General features: G+C 52.6%; 2 protein-coding genes across 2 annotated transcripts; one reads left to right on the top strand and one right to left on the bottom strand.

Moving 5' to 3' along the window:
• Positions 1 to 128: 128 nt before the first annotated feature.
• Positions 129 to 6,618, bottom strand: ABHD8 (abhydrolase domain containing 8). The gene is made up of 5 exons (XM_072357582.1): positions 6,195 to 6,618; positions 1,491 to 2,256; positions 899 to 1,069; positions 573 to 789; positions 129 to 497 (listed from the first exon to the last, which is right to left on the bottom strand). The coding sequence occupies exons 2-5, from the start codon at positions 2,246 to 2,248 to the stop codon at positions 348 to 350; spliced, it is 1,296 nt and encodes a 431-aa protein (XP_072213683.1). The 5' UTR covers positions 2,249 to 2,256; positions 6,195 to 6,618; the 3' UTR covers positions 129 to 347.
• A 2,772-nt stretch (positions 6,619 to 9,390) lies between these two features.
• Positions 9,391 to 19,500, top strand: DDA1 (DET1 and DDB1 associated 1). Its single transcript, XM_072357456.1, has 5 exons — positions 9,391 to 9,515; positions 12,394 to 12,474; positions 12,992 to 13,043; positions 13,385 to 13,446; positions 14,210 to 19,500. The coding sequence occupies exons 1-5, from the start codon at positions 9,513 to 9,515 to the stop codon at positions 14,318 to 14,320; spliced, it is 309 nt and encodes a 102-aa protein (XP_072213557.1). The 5' UTR covers positions 9,391 to 9,512; the 3' UTR covers positions 14,321 to 19,500.
• Positions 19,501 to 19,632: the final 132 nt, after the last annotated feature.

Here is a 19,632-nt window from a genome sequence, read left to right as displayed (position 1 = left end):
CAGGGTCACCCCTTAAAGGGCTCCCTGTGCTTTAGGAGCGGTGTCCCCGCAGTGTCCTTGCTCTGCTCCCGAGGAATCACTGCGTGAGGATTACAATACTACAACAAAACAGGATGAAGGCGCTCCAGTGGCTGCCATAGGACCGGGTCTGCTGTGTTCCCAACACCGGCCCCATACACCCGTGCCCGGGGGGGAGCCTCCGTGCTCCTCTGCCCGCCCGTGGCCCGGGAACAAAACCGGCTGTGTGCCCGGCAGGGCCGGCTGCGCTCCGGTGCAACCACAAACCCCTCCGTGCTCCCCAACATCTCTCCCATCGGAGCAGCCCGGTCACCACGTCCCCAACCACCTTATTTCTTCTCTCCTTGCCCGTCCCCAGTTGGCGTCTCGGGCTCCCAAAGGACGAACTCGTGGAGCAGGGTGTTGACCGTCTCGGGGCACTCCATCATCACCATGTGGCTGCCTTCGTCGATCACCTTCAGGAAAGCGATCAGCAGGATCTAGAAGGGGATACGTGTCAGTGCTGGGTTGGCAGCAACAGGACGAGCCCTCAGCCCTGCTGTGCCCCCATATACCTCGGCCATGCGCTGGTCCTCCTCCACTGGCACAAACTTGTCGTGCATGCCATGCACCAGCAGCACGGGCACGGCCAGCTCGGCGTGGTAAACCTCATCACCCTCCGGCCAGTACTGCCCGCTCATCATAGCACGCAGCACGAAGGAGGAGACGTTGAAAGCGTTGCCTTCCTTCAGCAGCTGCTTCTCTTTGGCACCCTGGCGGGCAAAGCCAGCCCTGCAGGATGTGGGCAATGGGTTAGAAGAGCACCGAGGCACCATTGGTGTGTCTGCCCACGCTGGGGATCCCCCCTGCTGACAGCACTGAGGGCAGCGATGGGACTCACTTGAGGAAGCTCCAGGCCAGGCACGGGGACAGGCAGTGCAGCACGCAGGTGGGCATGTTGAAGATGGAACACAAGCTGGGCTCCAGCGCCGTCGGACCCCCTCCATTGATCATGATCACTTTATGCACCAGGTCAGGGTACTCGTGGGCTAGGAAGGTGCAGAAAGAGACCCTGCAGGGACAGACAGCAACGTGGGAGCCGTGGTGAGGACAGTGAGTGTCACACACTGTGCATGAAGAAGCCACTGGGATGTCACCAGCACCCACAGAGCAGTGCAGGCACGCTGCAGGCTGCATCCTGCTTGTCACCAACCTAATCCAGCTCCCTCTGCACTGCTTAGTCCCCATCTAATTGACTTTCTCAAGCTTACTCTATTTATAGGCTGAACACCGCCAGCTTCCTCACCAGCCCATGCTCAGGGTGCTGAGATTAGCTGGGCCCAGAGCCGGGCACCGAGGGGATGGAGGAGATCAGGGGATAACATGTGGGCTGGAAACCCCACACCCTCCTCTGCTCCTCGGCCCTGCAGGGCAGGATCTATCTGGCCACAGAGAGGATGGCAATGGGATGAGTGCACCCCGGTGCCCCTTACCCATACGAGTGCCCTATCAGGATGTTCCTCTTCTTGGCGTAACGCTTGAAGACGGCCCTCATGTCCTCAGCCAGAGCATAGAAGGTGTAAGCAGCAGCGATCTGCGGGGCTGAGCTGCAGCCATGGCCGGCCAGGTCAGGAGCCACCACCTCATAGCCCAGCTTGGTGAAGAAGTCCAGCTGCTCCTTCCAGATGTCCAGCGAGCCGCCCACGCCGTGGATGAAGAACAGGACCACGTCGCCGTGCGTCCCTTTGCAACTCGTGATCTGCTTCTTGCAATCGATGTTGATGACCTTCTTGGGTTTGCGCTTCCGACGCTTACCGGCCGCTGCATCGCGTGCACCAGCTCCCGGCGTGCCACATCCCGGTGTACCAGCAGAGCTTTGCACCGGGGCTTGGCCAGCCAGCTCAGACAGCTCCAGCTCCACGGTGCTGCTGGGCTCGGCCGTGCCATTGGAGCAGTGCAGGATCTCAGAGCGCACGGCGTCCCCCAGGTTCTCGATCACCAGCTGCCCGTTGCGGTACAGCGTGATCTTGCGCTTGCAATGCACCGTGCCCCTCTCTGCAGCCATGGGTTCCTCGGGGGGTTCAGCAGATGGGCGGCTCGGAGCGTTGTGTCTCACCCTCAGGATCCTGCCTGGTTTCACCTCCAGGAAGCTGTAGCCATTGCTGGACTCAACGCTGTCCAGCGGCCCCACGGCGTTGGTCGTCTTGCCCATCAGGCAGCAGAGGAAGCCCTCGGTGATGCTGTTCAGCATTATGCTCCCTGTGTGAGGAAGCAGAAGGAGGTTGGAGCAGCACAAAGCAGGGCACAGCTGCTGTTGGAGCTGCCTTGGGGTGTCCTGTGGTGCTCCCCCTATGAGCCACCTCCCTTCGCTGCTGGTCAGAGATGACACCAAGGGAATAACACCCAAGGAAAAGCCCGTTGAAAACGATGCTTCTGGCACCAAATGTGGGGGCTGAGGGGAGACTCAGCGATGCCAATGCATTATTTATACTGATTAAATGTGTGTGTACAGCTCCCATCCAAACCACCACCGCAACCAGCCAGGGATGCAAACTGCAGGGACTGAGGTCAGATGTTTTTAATTAGAGGCGTTCCACATAGCAATGCTGAGCACCAGAACCTGGGGGGGGGGAGAGGCTCTTATCCAGCTGGGAGGGTGGGCAGCCCCTTCCCCATGACAGAGCAGGGGGTGGCTGTGGGGCTGAGGGAACCACAGCATCATCCTTCTGGCCCCAGCAGCAGCCCATGCTGTGTGCTCTTCCAGAGGTGCTGGGGATGGTTCTGAGCTCAGGGGGCACCTGGAGCACTGAGGGGCTGGGGATGTTCCTGCCCTTCTCCCCCCCCCCAACTCCACCGGGCTGATGTGCATTTATTATGGATGCAGCTCAGTCCGTTGAATTATTGATGTTGAGAGTCTGCTCAGCAAAGAGATTCACAGTGAGGACTGGGGGGATATAACAGAACCCCCAGCAATGGCTGCAGATACAGAGCAGAAATCCCCCCCCCTCCCACCATGGATGGAGGGGAAGGAGGAGCACATTCCCCAGGGGAATTAAACACCACCATCCAGGCTGCAGCCCACTTAACTCCCCCAGCAACCACTCAGAGCACACAGCACTGCAGCAGCAATGCTGGCAACGCACAAGAGGGAATCAGCAAAACAAAACCCGGCCTGGAGGCTGCCTGGGCTGAAGGGTTTTGCCTGCAGCTTTGGTAATTGAATGCGTTTAGAGCTCAGCTGCATCCTGCTCGGGGTTTCTTGCAGCTCCAGCATGCACAGCCTGGTTCCCAGCAGCCTCCCTTCTCCCTGTGTTAAGATCTCAGAGCCCTGGAAGGAGAAGCTGAGTGCAGCCCTTGCAAGAGTGGGCTATGGAGCTGCCCGGAGAAGTGCAGCTGTGGGATCCAGCTGCTGGCCTGCAGTGCCTGTGGCTGCAGATCCCATTGCGCTCAGCACCCCAGCACGCCTTTTCCACCTTCTGTTTTCCACGGAGCCAGGATTTGCACTGCACCTCCATTTCACAGGGCACTAATGATCTCCGCGTGGATTATAAACAGGACTTCTGGCCAACCCGACTTGACATTGATTAACTTGGCAGGATTAACTCAATTAGTCCATCCTGTTCGTTTCCAGAATTGATTTGCTTGGAAGGCTGTTGCACTCAGGAGCTCCGTGAGCAGATCCAGGAACCCAGTTCAGCCCTTGGGGGGATGCTTTGGTCCCAGTGCAGGAGGGGGGGGGGGGGTGACCATCAGGACAGGCTCTGCCACTAACAGCAATGCTTGGCTTGGGGCTCACAGCCTGAGACCTGGCAGCTCATGCTTTGGCTCTGGTAGCTGGGAAAGCCCTGGATGAATCACAGCAGAGAGTGCATCCCAGTGAGGAAATGGAGGGGCAGGAGGTGGAGAGCTCTGAAGGGAGGTATGGGGGGGAGTTAGGGTTAGGGGGGGGCACAGCGCACCCGTCTCCCACCTCCCACCACTCCGTCTGCCACAACCAGAAACATCAAGGGACGTTCCCTCCACCAGATGAAAGGGCTGCAAATGAAACCAGATGGATGTGAAGAACTTTGTGAAGATGCTGGTTACCATGGCAACAAGCTGCCCCTCCTCCCCCCCCCCATCCCCCCTTTCTTTTTCCTCCATCCCAGTTACCTTCCAGTGCCACCCCCAGCAGAGAGTGAGATTTCGGCACCAGTTACATAAGGCCAGGCACAATATTGAGTCAGGCACGGCACCAGGCCAGGAGCGTAGCAGAGCATCCCCAGAGGTTGGGGAAGGGCAGAGCATTGCCATGAGCTGCTACCCATGTGTGTGTCCCCCTCAAAGTCAAGGCTTCCCCTGGGAGAGCCCTCCCATCTCAACAGCAGAGGAGCGAGGGATGCTGAAGGCGTGATGCAGGGAGGCTGATCTGCTGCCCAGCTCCATGGGGCACTGCTGTGGGGTCTTCCAGTTCCAACCTCTGTGCCTCCTCCCTTCCACCACCGCTGAGAGAGCCCAGCTGGGAACAAACAACAACTTACTGACCTACTTTGGGGCTGCGGAGCCTCTGATTTTATACAGCTTGATGGCACCGTGTCACAGCTGGAGGAAAAAATGGGCCGTGATCTGATGTGCAGAGGGAAGAAAGCCCAACATGGTAGAGTGACAGGCAGCCATGTGGGACTGGCATAGAGCCTGTAGGGGCAAGGAAGAGAGCAAGGATGCTGTGTTTCGTGGCGCTGAGCGTGTCCTTGCCAAAAGCCCTGCTAAACATTTGGCCCCGATTACTGAGCCGAGAGCATCGCTACTGCAGGAGCTGATGGCTGCGAATGGCTTCTGCTCCCCCCCCCATATGCCACAGTGCTCCTATAGTCCCACTGCTCAGCACCTCCGACCCCTCCTAGCACACATCCCTGTGTGCCCGCAGGGAGCAGCAGGGATTCATAGCTGCTAATTCCTTGCCAATCCTCAGAGGAGAGGTGCCAGAGACAAGGAAGAAGAGCGTGAGATGTGCTGCAGCCAGAATCCGACCTGCCATAATAATTTGTTCAGCTCTAATCCCTTCCCTCCGGGGCTCGCGTGTATTAATGATGACACACGACACTCTTGAGGAATGGGCCGATATCGTTATGCTCTTCCCATCCTCCCTCATTCATTCACTCTGCAAAGTGGTGAAATTACAGCATCCAGAAGCGTGTAAAGGCAACACCTGTTTAAGCACCAGCCTCACAGGATAATGTTGATGCCACTTTAGCCCTGCAAAGGAAAACTTCCCTCGGGGGGGGGGGGACCCAAAGCAGCACTCAGGTGGGTGAGGAAGCAGCTGGGTTTATTGATAGACCAGCAGCAGCTTTATCAGGGCATGCAGGGGTCAGGAACTGAACAGGCAGCCCTGAGATCCTCAGCACGCACAGCCTGCAGGCTCCTGTTTGCAGGGCTGTGCTGAGAGCCCTGCAGGATGCAGACAAACAGCATCGAGTAGAGAAGCAATGCTACAGGGAGGGGGGGGAAAGCAACGAGCACCCGACGCACATAAAGCAGCCCGGAGCCAAGGCTGGCTGCCTGCCACACGTCTCTCTTTAGGAAGGAAGAAGACCTTGAGAAACAAAAGATTATGCAATGCAACAGAGGAGTAACCTGGACCTGACCTCTGTAGCCGACCCCCACCTCCATCCCGGCTTCCCAACCCCTCCATATCCAATAGGATATACCACGATCCCAATGCATTGCCAAGCAAATCTGGCTCCAAATCCTTCAGCTGCAAATGTCCTACAGCCTCCAGGAGCAGCCTAGAGGCATTGCAAGGAGCAGGAAGGAGAAAACCCTGCCTCCCTCCTCCCTCAGCCGGGTAAGCGATGCATGCAGGTGCCCCCCATTCACTCTCCAACCGAAAAGCCAAGCAGATCTGCCACGCTCATAGCAACAGCGGGTCTTCCTCCAGAACCAGCAATCACCGTCTGTAATTGCATCACAACAAGAAGCCGGTTCCTTAAGTTGTATCACCGGGCAGCTTTAACCCCAAGCTCATAGTGCAGCGCTATTACAAGCACGAAGCAGCTCAAGCTCGAGCTGCTGCCTCCCCTCGTCTCCTTGCAGCCCCATTCAAAGCCCTTCAGCTCTCAGCCTCCTTTGGCCATTTCGCACCTTCCTCCCCTTCGCTGCTGCAGCACATCGCAGCTCCGAGCATCACAAAAGAGGGACAGAAACGGCAGGCTCACCTCATTTATTGACAGGGGTTGGTCGGGAGTCGAGGTTGCAAATGAAAGGCTTGCTCTTGCAGGAGGCAAAACAAGGGGGGGGGAGAGGAGGAGATGCGAGGCAGCAGGATGCAGGATGGATGCAGGATGGATGCAGGCGCTGGCGGGCAGCTCAGCTGGTCGGGCTCCTCCGATCACATCTTTTTTGGGTGTAAGGAAGGACGGAGCAGCACCTTCAGCTCAGCTCATCGGCTTTAGGCTGCAATTTCACCTTCCATCTTCTCCCCATCAGCCCCAGAGGAGCAAAGAGCTTCATCCCCGAGCTCTGGGGGCTTGGAAGGAGGGGGAAGTGGGGGGGTGGGGGGGGGGGGATGCTATTTGTCCTTGTAGTCTACAGCCATAGAAAGCCCCTTAAATCCCTCCTAAGGAGGAGGGCTTTGTGTTTGACAGACAAGAGGACTAGCCAATCAACGCTGAGCGGAGCACACCGAGCTGCCCGCCCGTGGAGGCTTGCCAATTGGGGGGGGGGGGGGGTCTTTGCCCTATGCAATGGGGTGGCTGCAGATGGCTGAGGTGGGGGTTTCCTCTCTCATTGCAATGCCTGTGCTGTGTTGTGAGCACGGCTTGATGTTAATCCCGGCTCCCCATTTATACCCCCTGATGCTGGGAATGGCTTTGGGAAGAAACACAGCGGGATGAAAGCAGAGCAGAGCTGGGCCATGCTTGGCCATACAGCCATGGCTGCCTCCAGCACGGTGATAAAAGGGGCAGGCAATGGGGGTGATGGGATCCATCCTGATGCTCAATGAGGCTCTATCAGCCCCCTCCTCTCTGCCATTCATTCCCCTGCTCTGAAATAGGGCTGGACGTGGCTCGTAGGAGCAGAACGGGACGAGGAATCCCGCCTGGAAGGGCTCAATGCTGCTCTATCTGGACAAGGGATAAGGCAGCCCAGGCCGAACCCCGAGGTGGTCGCCATAGTAACAACGCTGCCCCCGCAGAACTACAAATCCCATCACCCCCCGCGGCCGCTACGTTCTACGTCACGCCGTTCCCACCCCCAGCGCGCACGCGCCCCTTTTCGCCGGCTGTGATTGGCCGAGAAAAATAGGAGCCAATAGGGGGCGGCGTTGTTGGGAGGTGGCGCTGTCAGGAGGGGTGGAAGCAATGGCGGCGGCCGCGCTAGGCCGGCTGTGGGCGCAGGCCTCTGGCTGCAGGTAATAGACGGGGACGGAGCGATGGGACCGAGAGGGACACCGGGGCGGGACAGGGGTCCATTTTACAGCTGGATCGGCCAGAAATACCTTGTTTTACCTCCATAGAACCTATAGAGACTGAGCAGGCCCAGCTCCTTATGCCGGCCCTCACAGGTTTCCTATGCTGGGACCCCCAGGCCTGGATCCAGCACTATAGACAGGCCTTCCCAAGGGCAGAACAGGGAGGGCAGCGCTTTCCTGCCCCGCTCTTATCTTTTCCAATAGGCTTTTCCTGTATTTATCTATATTTACCCTTTTATTTTACCTTTTCCAATAGGCTTTTCCTGTATCTATCTATATTTACCCTTTTATTTTACCTTTTCCATCAGGCTTTTCCTGTATTTATCTATATTTATCCTCTTATTTTACATTTTCCAATAGGCTTTTCCTGTATTTATCTGTATTTACCCTTTTATTTTACCTTTTCCAATAGGCTTTTCCTATATTTATCTATATTTACCCTTTTATTTTACCTTTTCCAATAGGCTTTTCCTATATTTATCTATATTTACCCTTTTATTTTACCTTTTCCAATAGGCTTTTCCTATATTTATCTATATTAACCCTTTATTTTACCTTTTCCAATAGGCTTTTCCCGTATTTATCTATATTTACCCTTTTATTTTACCTTTTCCAATAGGCTTTTCCTGTATTTATCTATATTTACCCTTTTATTTTACCTTTTCCAATAGGTTTTTCCTGTTACAACCAGTTCATCCCTTCCAGCTCCGCTCAGCATCCATCCTCACCCATAGCAGGGATCTGCCTTTCAGCCACCTCTCCTTGAAGCCTATAGACACCATCCCATCCTTTCCCAGCCCTTTGCCTTCCTGGAGCCATCAGCAGATCCGTCTGAAGGCGCGTGGCAACGAATATCAACCCAACAACCGGAAAAGGAAACGGACCCACGGTTGGATCAAACGGATCAGCACACCGGCTGGCATCGAGGTGATCCTCCGACGGATGCTGAAGGGCAGGAAGTCCCTGACACACTGAAGGTTTAATGCGAGCTGAGCATGAACAGAGCCCTCAGAGCTGATATGGGTTTGGAGCTACCCAGCTTAGATCCTTGTGTTGATAGAGGGGCTGTGATGGGGGCCTATGCTCTTAATAATGGGGTGTTAACACTGAGAGCGGCCTCTACGGGCTCTGTTTGTTGGCCTCCAAGGGCTCTGTTTGTTGGCCTCCAAGGGCTCTGTTTGTTGGCCTCCAAGGGCTCTGTTTGTTGGCCTCTAAGGGCTCTGATGGCCTCTAAGGGCTCTGTTTGAAGGCTGCTTTCTGCTTTTCTCCTTGCGTACGGTTGTAAGATGACCCTGTGGAAGCACAAGCAGTAATTAAAGCCTGGCAAGTCGAGCTGAGCTCCCTTCACTCATTGTCGGCGCCGAGGTAACAGGGAAAGGAAAGGCAGCTTACCCATTACCTGCACACACAGCCCAGCTTGCTCCTCATAGCAGGGAGCCTCTGAAGGATGGAACTGAAGGCTGAAGGCACACAGAGCTTTAGGTGGCAGCTCCCCTCTGCTCTTGTGGCTGCTCAGCAGCATGGAGGCCTTGCCTGTGGGCTATAGGAGGGAGATGGGAGCCCCACAGTGATGCCCGTCTGCATCACCCAATGGAAGCTGGGCATGTTTTTGTTCATCAATGACCCTTTGGAGTGGACTCGGAGCGCTGAGCAGGCCCAGAGGTGAGGCCTGGGGTTGCTCTGGTGACACAGTGTGTGCTCCCAGCGCTGCTTAATGAATCGCTTCGTTGCTGACGCGTTAATTAACGGCGCCTTCATCGACGGGAGCGGAGGAGACGCCATAACGGGGCGGTGCAGCGTGGACTACAATTCCCAGCGTGCCCCGCGGCCGGCATCACATCCGGGTTCCTCTCACCCCCCCACCTCCTTCCGAGCGGCATTTCCTGCTTCAACCGGATCCCAGACTCCTCAGCGCCGCGCTGACTGACAACCGCGACGCCCAATAGGCGCTGGGCGTGGCGCTGTGCTGACCAATAGGAGCACGTGTGGGGCGGGCGAACGACGGCAGGCAGAGGCTGTGCGGCGGGGGAGGGGCGGCTCCTCCCGGCTGGCGGCGGCGAAGATGGTAGGTGCGAACCCCCAGCCCGAAATGGCGGCGACCCCGGCCCGCCCCGATCTCGGCCTTAGCGCCTCTCCGGCTCCTCACGGCCCTCACCCTCCGCTCTCCCCTCCCACAACCTCGAAGGAGGGCGGCGGGGCCCACCCTGAGGCGGAGATGAGCCGCACCCTCCGAGCTGGGCCTTGAGGGGGAGCGGAGCCCTTCGCTGAGGGGGGCTGGGCCCCGGCCGGGGGGCTGTGGCGGCACAAGATGGCGGTGCGGGCGGCTCGGCTCAGGGGGGTGCGGGGGGGGGGGGGGGACGCTCCGGGGCGGCCTGGGGGGCTCCAGAAGGGGAGGGGCGTCCCCGGAGAGGGTTGGGGCTGCATGGAGGGGGCTGTGGAGGGGATGGGGGGTGTTTGGGGTATCTGCTGCCCCCAGCGCTGCTTCTATGGGGGGTGTGGGGGTTATGGGGGGTGTGGGGGTTATGGGGGGTGTGGGGGTTATGGGGGAGCTCCTGAGCAAAAGCAGGCGCTTGTGTTGCTGCCTGCTCCCCTCCCTGTGCAGCGATATAATTGCTGTTGGAGGAAGCAGAGGGGCAGTCGGTGTTCCCAGTGATCTCTGTGCATAGGGGGCAGTGCTAACAGCTCTCCCCTGGTCCTTATGTGCGTGTTGTGCTGGGATAGAGCCCTGCTCTCCATGTCAGTACTCCGGGCATCATATCCCACAGCATGGCTACTGTGGTTCCTTTTAGAAGCTGAGAGTGAGGCGTGTATGTGGTTTATTATCACCTTTCTGCTTTTAGATGAGGATTGTCGTCTCCCTAGAGAGCCGAGCAACTCTGTTGACATCAGAACGGTCTCTACTTCACTTCCCCAATCATAGAAAGAAACCAGTGTTATCTTCCAAGGTTGCTTAATCACGTTTGTTGTGGTGTTTTGGAGGCTTTCCCTCTCCCTAAAGAAAATGAGATGTCTGTTTGGTTCTGGTGCTGGTTTCTCGTTTCCACATAGGGAGCTGCTTCATCAGCTTGGCCTGGATGTGTGTTGAAGAGCGATAGGAGGCTCACAGGAGGAGCATTTCCTTGTGTAACATTGCACTGTGATTATTCCTTGGTGGTTCTGGTGTGATCGGTGTGTACTCACAGCAGCGACCTACTGAGCCTACGTTACCTCGTGCCCTTGGAGCAGATAAGACTCGTTGCACTCCAAATATTGTCTCATTCTGGATATCCAGGAATGTGGCTCCTGGCAGTTCTCCCGAGGGGATTTTTCTGTTGATCTTTGAGGTTGCATCATTTCAACTGTTGGAAATGCGCAGGTCTGCAGCAGCGTTATCAGCAGAGTAGTGCTGTTACTAAGGAGTCATCTCAGTTGTGTTGCTGATGAGTGCTGGGGTTGCTGGCTGACACCTTGGCTGGAGCAATATCCCTTTGGTTGCTCAGTTGTCCTAGTGTTCCTGTTGTTTTATTATCTAGGGGACAGGGGAGCATTGCTAAGGGCTGGAGTTGTTTCCCCCCCCCAAGTGACTGTGAAAAGGGAGAGTGGGGGCTGAGAGCCCATGCTCAGGGTTGTACCTATTGGAGATGAGGTTTCCATGTGCAGTGTGTGCATGGCAGCCTTCCTGCTTGCAAGGAACTTAGCTGGTGTGTATCTCGCTTCGGTTGCTTTGGGGGGGGGGGAAGCAAAGCAGAACATTCTCCATTTAAAATGCATTTTGACTGATCATTTAAATAGTGTTTATGCTATGCAGAGTGGTGGGCTCTGGCTTGACAATACAAAGCAATGAAAGCAAAGGGAAATAACATCCATCGCTGCTGGAGGGAGCCAGGCAAGCAGGAGCAATTTGTGTGTGGCTCATTGAATCCAAGTCCCTTCTTTTAGTTAGAAGTTGATGTACAGGAAGCGTTGAATGTGGAAACTGAGACGTTGGTAGAGTTCTTTTCAAGAACAGAAGTATGAATAAATCTCTTCTGGTTTGGCTAATTATAGCTCTTTGTTTTGAGTTGGGGATGTGGTGTTAATAAAAATAATCGCTTCCATTTAAATGCAAACAATGTCTTCTGACCCCGCAGTTTTATGACAACAGCGTCCATTTAATTGTCTCATCTAACACTGGCGTTACGTGGCTTCTCATCTCCTGCTTTACTGCCCTTTTATAAGCAGGGGGCTGTCTGTGCATGTGGTGTAACTTGGAGTCTCTATGTGAGCACTAAGCAGTGCTTGGGGGGCCCATGCTGGGGTCTCCCCTTCTCATTGCACTGCTGCCTCCTGCATTTATTGCCCATCTTCTGCCTCCTTTAACACTGTTGCTGAACACTTCCTTTTGTAGCTCTGATGCAGAAAGGCTGTGATTGATCCCTACGTGGTCGGGCTGTGCTGATAGTGCCTGCTAAGGGTTGGGCTTTTGTAGCCACGTGGGCTTTTGGTGCTTTGTGAAATCGGCCTTGGCCTATGACAAAGAATGTTCACTGTGAAAGCAAAAGAGCAGCTGGTTGCTGTGGTGTCACAGCCGGGGCTTTCAGTCCTGGTGTGGTGGTTGGTGATGCTCGATTGCTTCAGGCTGTGCTGCCTTCTTTCCAAACCCAGCCCACCGGAGAGATGCTGCTTTACAGCCTGCATGCCTGCAGAGCTTTGGTTAGCAGCTTAATAACCGAGTTCTTGAGCTCCGTGAACACAAGGAGCCAAAGGCAAAAGCTGAGGATTTGCTTCCTTTACAAAACCAGCCTTGGGTTTTTGTTTCAGTATCTGAGAGCTCTGGCGTCCTGCTTCCGAATCCTGCAGTCATTTATCTTAATGAGCCAGCAACTCCTTTGTGAGTCAGCACAAAGCAAACAGCAGCTGGAATATCACTCTTCCTTTCCTCACCTCCTCCTTTCTTTGCCTTCTCTGTCCATTTTTTTTTACAGGCGGATTTTTTGAAAGGATTACCTGTCTACAACAAAAGCAACTTCAGCAGATTCCATGCAGACTCTGTATGTAAAGCATCAGTAAGTATTGCTTATCAGCCCTCAAATCCCGGTGCTTGGGGAGGTTTTCTTGCACTACGGCCAAATCAATTTGAAACGAGCGTTTTGTTGCTGTAATAGCAACAAAAAAAGACCCAACACACCCCATGTGTGCTTGCAGTTCATGGGTTGAGATTGGCAAGGCAAACTTCCTGCTTGCTTTGGTGAGGCATTCATCCTCACGTCAGCCAAACCACATCTGTGGTGCTGTCTTTGTATGTGCATTCTTCAGTGATACACTTAAGGCTGAAGGCATGAGACTAGAAGCCTATTCTAAAGCTTTACAAGCAAAAATGAGCTCAGCTGGCTTGAAAGCAGGTTGAGCTGCTTTGTATTCCTCAAATCATTTTGTAAGGAGTGGTGCAGTGTCGTATAACGGGGTGGGATATCGGGGTGCCTTTGTAGCCTGTGTTTCTGGTGGCCTTGTGCTTAACTGTGCTTCAGTTAGAAATCTCCTTCTCACCGTCTTTGTTCTGTAACTCTTCTGATTCCTCTATAGAACAGAAGACCATCGGTATATCTTCCCACGAGAGAATACCCATCTGAACAAAGTAGGTCTGCCCCACTGAAAGCTTTGGGGTTTTTTTTGGGGGGGTGGGGATTTATTGAACAGTTATTTTTCTAACATTACAAATATGTCATACATAATCTCACTGACTTTAGGCTTCAGATCAAGTGATGTTCTGGAGCTCCTGCCACAGCAATTAGCTGTGTGTACCTGGCTATTCCTTTCACTGCTTTTCCTCTGAGTGTATTTAGTGATTGCTGATTTTTAATACCCTCCTTTAATATAAAGGGCCACACTCAGTATGTGAAATGATGTCTTATTACTGCTCAGTTTTAAAAGTTGCCTATAAAATGACCTCAGCTTGTTTCTCTCTTTCTTTGGCAGTTATAGTAACAGAAAAGACAAATATACTTTTGCGTTATTTGCATCAGCAGTGGGACAAAAAGGTATGGCTGTGTTTCCTTCACGTCTTCATTTGCTGACTCCGACTGATAGAGCTGAACGTTGATCACCGTCAAGATATTGATGATTATTTAAAGGAAGTGATTCAGTCCTTGTGGGCTGTACTTCGTCAAAAGGAGGCTGTGTCTGTGCTGCTCAGTGTGGGCTTCTTGGCATTCCCTTTCAATGTAAAGGACGTGCTCAGTCTAGAACCTGGGTGACTTCAGTTATGTTTCCCACATAGCACAGTCTCCCTCTGTGGCCCTTACAGTCTCCCTGTGCCCCAGCAGTGTGCTTTGCAGCTGGAGTAGAGCTCCTCTTCCCTCCCAGGACTGTGAGGAGATGGATGAGCTTGTGCAGAGCATGGCTGCACTAATGAAGCTGTGCGAGTACCTTGGCTATGAAATCAGGGCTGGCTGCACAATTAGTGTGCTCCAGCGGGCACCAAAGGCCTGGCGGTACACAGAACCAAGGCTGTGATTAGGAGCAGAGGTGTCAGAGTTGGGAGAGAGGCAGCATTACTCAAAGCTGAAAGGGAAGTGCCTGTGTGTGGCAGGAGCTGTTAGAGGGTTTGATGAGTTCAGGGACGGACCCAGAGAAGCAGGGAAGCGAACCTGGCCGTGTCCTTGGTGTGTGTTAGTGTATCTGTTAGGCCATCCCAGTGCTGTGTGCCAACTTTTCCAACCAAAAGCTTGTTCTTCTGGCACCAGTTCCCACCTGAATCCAACCTTTTGAGGAGTTTCACTCTGACCTTCTTTGTCCAAACAGAATGCAGCAAAGAAGAGAGATCAAGAGCAAGTGGAAATTGAAGGTGAGAACTCGGCTCCACCACGAAAAATCGCTCGGACAGACAGCCAGGATATGAATGAGGACACTTAAACTCTTGGGCCTCTGCTCTTCTACTTTGCAGGCGCTTCCCATTTTTGTCTCCAAGTGTGTAAATTTTGCCCCTTGCCCCCATCTCTCACCCCTCCACTATGCAGCCCAAACCACTTCTGACTTCATAGGAGCCAGTGTATTTATTTCTTTTTCTCCTTTTTTCTTTTTTTGGTTTTTCTTTTTTAATTTATGCCGTAAAACTTGCGGAGCAATGGTGGAACAATCCAGTAAAACGTGTAGTGTAACCACAGCTCCTCCTTTCTAACAACGTACACCGTCACTTTAACAGGTTTTGTTAACTCTTGTTACCTAACCAACCAGCTCCAGCTGTGGAAGCCTGGGGAGGAGCCCCCAGAATGGTGTACAGGCTTTCAGATTCACGTACCCATTGACATAAGTGGTTAACTCTTCTTTGGATGTGCCCAGTCCAGCTAGAAGTGTGGGGGCCTTGCTGATTTTCCTCCAGTTTTTCTGCAATTGGCATTTAATGCAATTGCATTTAAGGGGGGGGGGGGAGAGGAAAAAAAAATCATGGATGTCGTTTTGGATTATGTTGATCTTAGCAAACGTGTTGTCAACTCGGTCTATCAGTTGTATTCTTTTGGTCTGTTCTGTAAGGGCCACAGTCATTTAGCAGCGTACGTTATCTCATGCATAGGTGGTCGTGGAGAATTCAAGTAAAAGGTGTGTTGCTTGTGTTGCTCTTAAATTCGAACAGTCTCTTGGTCTTGGACAGACTGATATGTGCAACTTCTCCGTTGGAATAAATGGATACTTTTATCCTGTTCTGAGTATTTGATCAACAGTGTATTTGAGCAGCAGCTGATGGATGCAGTGAGGTAGGCGCCCGTGGGCAGCGCTTGGTGGCTGAGTCTGGGAGCACCTCAGCATCTCCATCTGGTTCTGCCTCTGCTGCTGGCTCTGACTGATGGTACGCTGTGCTTTCTCGTGATATCAGCCTCTCTGGAATTGGAGTCCAGGACTTAGAGTTGATCCAAATGTGAGCTTCCGTGGTCTGTGCTTCAGACCCATCTCTTTCGGACTGTGACAGCTCAGTGCCTGTTACCTGAACCCTCACTGACTTCAGTAAGAGCAGAAATGGAGCCCCTAAGTCACCTAGGTGGATCCAGAGTTCAGAGACCAAAAGGAAATGACCGCCGCCACCCAAAGGGGACAGGAGGTGTAGCTTAGTAACGATGTCTTGTCTGCTTTCATGTAAGGAGCTGACTTCACACTGTGTTAGTTGAAATCACTATGTTTATAACTGTGTTTTTTTTCCTCGTTCACGAATCCAAAACGCCGAGAAAAAGAGATCCTGGATAAACCCAGTGCTGTGCAGCCACAAGCTTGGAGGACTGGGCTTCTGTTCCCCCCTTCTGCATCGCTTCCCTTCCCACCAGCGGACGCCACGTGGTCAGATGTGGGGCAAAGGGGACACGAAGGGAAGTACTGTTGTTTGCGACTGCACATTGCGAGGCAGAACCCTGGGGAGAGCAGGGCACAGCTCTGTCACGGCTGCGTCTTAGGCACCAAGTGAATGAAGTTAATGCTCAGTAGGTTAGGTTAGATCTCTGTCCCTGCCTTTTTGCTGTGGCAGTAACCTCCACATTACTGGAATGTTGCTGAAAATGCCAACCGTGTTGGTGAAGAGAATACTTAGAATGCCTTGAGATCTACTGGCAGTGGTGAGGAGACAGTTCTGCTGTCAAAAAGTCCTTCTGTGCAAAGTGCAAGATGCTGATTGAAGGCGCTGCGTTAACATCTGCTCTCACAGGGATCATCTAAAGCTGAGACTGGGAGAATCCTTTGAAGAGCTGTGAGATACCAAAAGAGGAAATGGACATGAAGCTGGTGGTAAAGTGTGACCAATCCACGTGCTGGGTCAATTGGAGAGCTGCAGCCTTGCAGGCTCATGTTTGTACAGTGCTTTAAAGTTGTAAAATGCTGTATACTTGATTGATATGGCAAGGTTTGGGCTTTGCTGACTTCTCTGCTAGACAGAGCGATGTACTATTAAAGAGAGTTGGCACTTCCTTCCTGTTGTAAACCCCCGTCTTTGTTCCCTCCGTGTCTCTGAAAATGATCTGGTTGCTTTACTGGAGCCTTTGCAATATCTTTCAGATACTTTAAAGAGGTGGGAGAAAGTTGCCTTTTCTTTTACTTTTTAACTAGTTCTGATGTGATGAAGTATCAAACTTGTCTCTTTTTGTTTTTTCTCCCCCATTTCTGGTTGTGTACAAGCAGTGTGGATCTCTAATAATCACAGTGAGTCTGCTTCCCATCTGACCCAAAGCAAGAGCTCGCTTCTTTCCTCCTCTCTCCTCCAGCCTGTGCTGTCTGTGCTGCCTCAAGCAAGCTGTCCTCAGGCTGTTGCACTTTGATCCTATCTGTCTCATACATGGTAAGTGTCTCGGGTTGGAGTCTTGCATGGAAGGTCTCCTTTGCCTGACTGTGACTTCCTGGTGCCTTAGTGCATTGAAAGCAACAAAAAACAAACAAACAAGCCCTTGGATTTCTTTGCTGACCGCACTGTTTGTACAACACCTGGCCACATTCTGACTCTCTTGTTACAAGGTGACTGAAATTTAGTGACCCTCAGGGGTTTTTTGTATGTCGGCGTAGTGCTATTTGTATTGTTTCTGTTACGATGTATACTTAAAGGTTTGGCTTTTGTAATGAAAACTTGAGATACTTGTCAGAGACCAGAATATTACTGTTATAATGATGCTTATGATTTTTTTTATTATTATTTTTTAGTTGAATAGGGAATCTTTGCTCAATAATCAAAGCAGCAGAACTGCTTCTTTCTACAAGGGGACGACAGCAGGGCGCTCCTGGGAGCAGCTGAGGTGTGAATGGGTGAGAGTGGGATACCAGCAAGTCAGGCACTGCCTTTTTGTTTGACGTGTAGCTGTACCAGTGACTGATGTGCAGGAAGCTAACCTTTTGTTGAGGCTAATTCTTGGCATCATAGGGGACTTTTCTTACTTACCCTATTCCTAACACCTAAGTTAAAGGTGTTGGAAGGAAGACTAGATGAACACGTTCTGTTCTGCAGGTGGTTCCTGCTTTGCATTGTCTGAGTCTCTTCAGTTTGGTACAGGTGTAGCATGGTTGGCTTCCAACCACCTCCCCACTTCTGTCCTTGGCTGTGCACCCACTCCATGCTGTCCACGCTGGGAGCAGGGGAATGGAGGTGACCTCTGTAGTGAACACAGGGAAAAACAATATGCAGCAGAACCTGTGGCTGGGAGGTTTGTTTGTGTACAGAGCTGGCAGGCTGGGAAGGACTGAAGGCGTGTGTGAACGTTCCTAACAAGCCCTAAAACTGCATTAAACTGTGAAGAGCAGTGCTGAACAGAAGGATGGAAACATGGGCTGGAGGGGATGGGGTGCATGAGGCCGTGGCTCAGCCTGGAGCTGGGTGTTGCAGGCTGAAGCCTTCAGGTGCACTTCACAGTAAGAACCGAATCGTTTCGATATGTTAGATCTGATCTAAAAGAGAACAGCTGTCTTTTTCTTAGCCTAAAAAAGACACACATCAGCTGTACTACTACTTCCCATTCCCTGGCTTGTTTACTCACCGCTGCCTTCAGTTTGTAAAGACCTGCACGTCTCTGATAGGAAACCTAGTTTTCCTGCTTTGCTGACGTCAGCCTGGCAGCAGGGGAGTTGTGTGTGACCAGAGGGGTTCCAGCTGATCCGTGCCACGTTTTATCTCATTTCTCTGCTGTCTAACAAGGAGGGGAAAATCCATTCCATTAAAGGAGAGAGTGGGTTGAGTTTACCTGTGAGCAGCACAGGGTATTTTTGGGAGCAAGGCAGAGGATGCCCAGAAGGAACGATTGCATCATGGCTTTGGTTCAGCACATCCTGACCTTCATGCCACGCTGACTGCGCTTTGGGTTTCTCTTCTGCTTCCCAAACAACCGTGCAATTACCGGCAAGAAAAATCTTCTGTATATTGAAAAGGTTGAACCTGGGCTGCAGGGAAGGGGCTTTTTGTTGTTGTTGTTTTCTTCTTTGTAAGTGAAGCGAGGGAATGAAATGCCAGCTTCCAGATGGCTAACAATGAGACTCTGTTTTTAAAGGCAGAACTTCCCTTGCGGTCCCCAGGCGTGATGAAGCGAGACTTCCCTGTGGGCGGGCTTTTAGAATGAGGTTGTTCTGGGAATAGTTTCAACAAGTCTTACTAAAGGTCCTGATGCTTTTTGAGGAGCTGAGTGGCTTTAACTTTTGTGCTCTTTTTACCTATAGGAGCCCTGAGGAGGCTGGGGGGGTGGGAGGGCTGTGCTGACCCTCCAGCAGGCTGGGTGCTGTGGGGCAGCAGTGCTCACTGCCAGGCAGGGCTCTGCCTTCCCATCCCTTCCACCAGCCAGCCCTCCACTTGGAGGCCAGGAGCAGCCCCAGCCCTCCAGGAAAGCAAAGCTGCCTTTTCATTTCACTCAAACACATCTCAGTGCTACCAGCTCCATAAACAGCACTTGTCCCATTAGCTCTTAATGAATTGCAATACTGGGATGCTGCTGTTGCACACAACGCAGTGCTTTGAGTTGAGAAGGGCGCAGTGCTGACATCCAAACTGGTCAGGTATAGCAGATGTGGGTGAGCAACGGACAGGAGGAGCTGGGGCTGCCTGAGTGCCCTCCTTGATGTGATGGCTCTCAGGCACACAAGTACAGGAGATGACTAATCTGTTACTGTAAGGAACAGCGTGAGGTCTGAATGGATGGTCAGAGCTGAGTCACTGCACTGCAGCAGTGCCCACTTCCAAATGCATTCATTTCTTATTCATCAGTGCACGGTGTGCAGCTCGCAGCCTCCCAGGGTATTTTTAGTGAAACCAATTGGCACAGAGTGTCCCAGCTCGCTGCTTTCTACCATCCCCAACTGCTTTCGACTTCGTGCAGCGCTGGGCTGCTTTTTGGCAACGCAGCCTTCAGTTCCTTTCCAACCTCAAACTTTTCCTGTCTTGCAAAAGCTTCGTCTGGTGGGTCTGGGGAGCAGGGAGGTTTTCTGTTGGCAGGAGGGCTGCTGTCGTGGAGTGACTGTAAATACACCGTTAGTTGAATGTCACGGCTGTTGTTTGATTTCTTTCTTCCTTCCTTTTCTTTGCATTTGATTTTTGAAACTCTCCCATGTTTGATACCGTGTACAATAAATTTGCAGAATTTAGAGGACTGCCACTTGCTTTATTCTTCTCTTTATTCTTCTTCTACCCCTTCCCTCGTACTGCTGACACAAGGGAGAGCTGCACCCATGGGGCTCATCCATGTGTCACTGCCTCCAAGTTTTGCCCAGTGTTGGGGGCC

The sequence above is a fragment of the Excalfactoria chinensis genome, chromosome 26 (genome assembly GCF_039878825.1).
Source record: "Excalfactoria chinensis isolate bCotChi1 chromosome 26, bCotChi1.hap2, whole genome shotgun sequence".
Classification (NCBI taxonomy): domain Eukaryota; kingdom Metazoa; phylum Chordata; class Aves; order Galliformes; family Phasianidae; genus Excalfactoria; species Excalfactoria chinensis.
The sequence above is the reverse complement of the archived record's forward strand: the minus strand, read 5'-3'. Positions and strand labels throughout refer to the sequence as shown.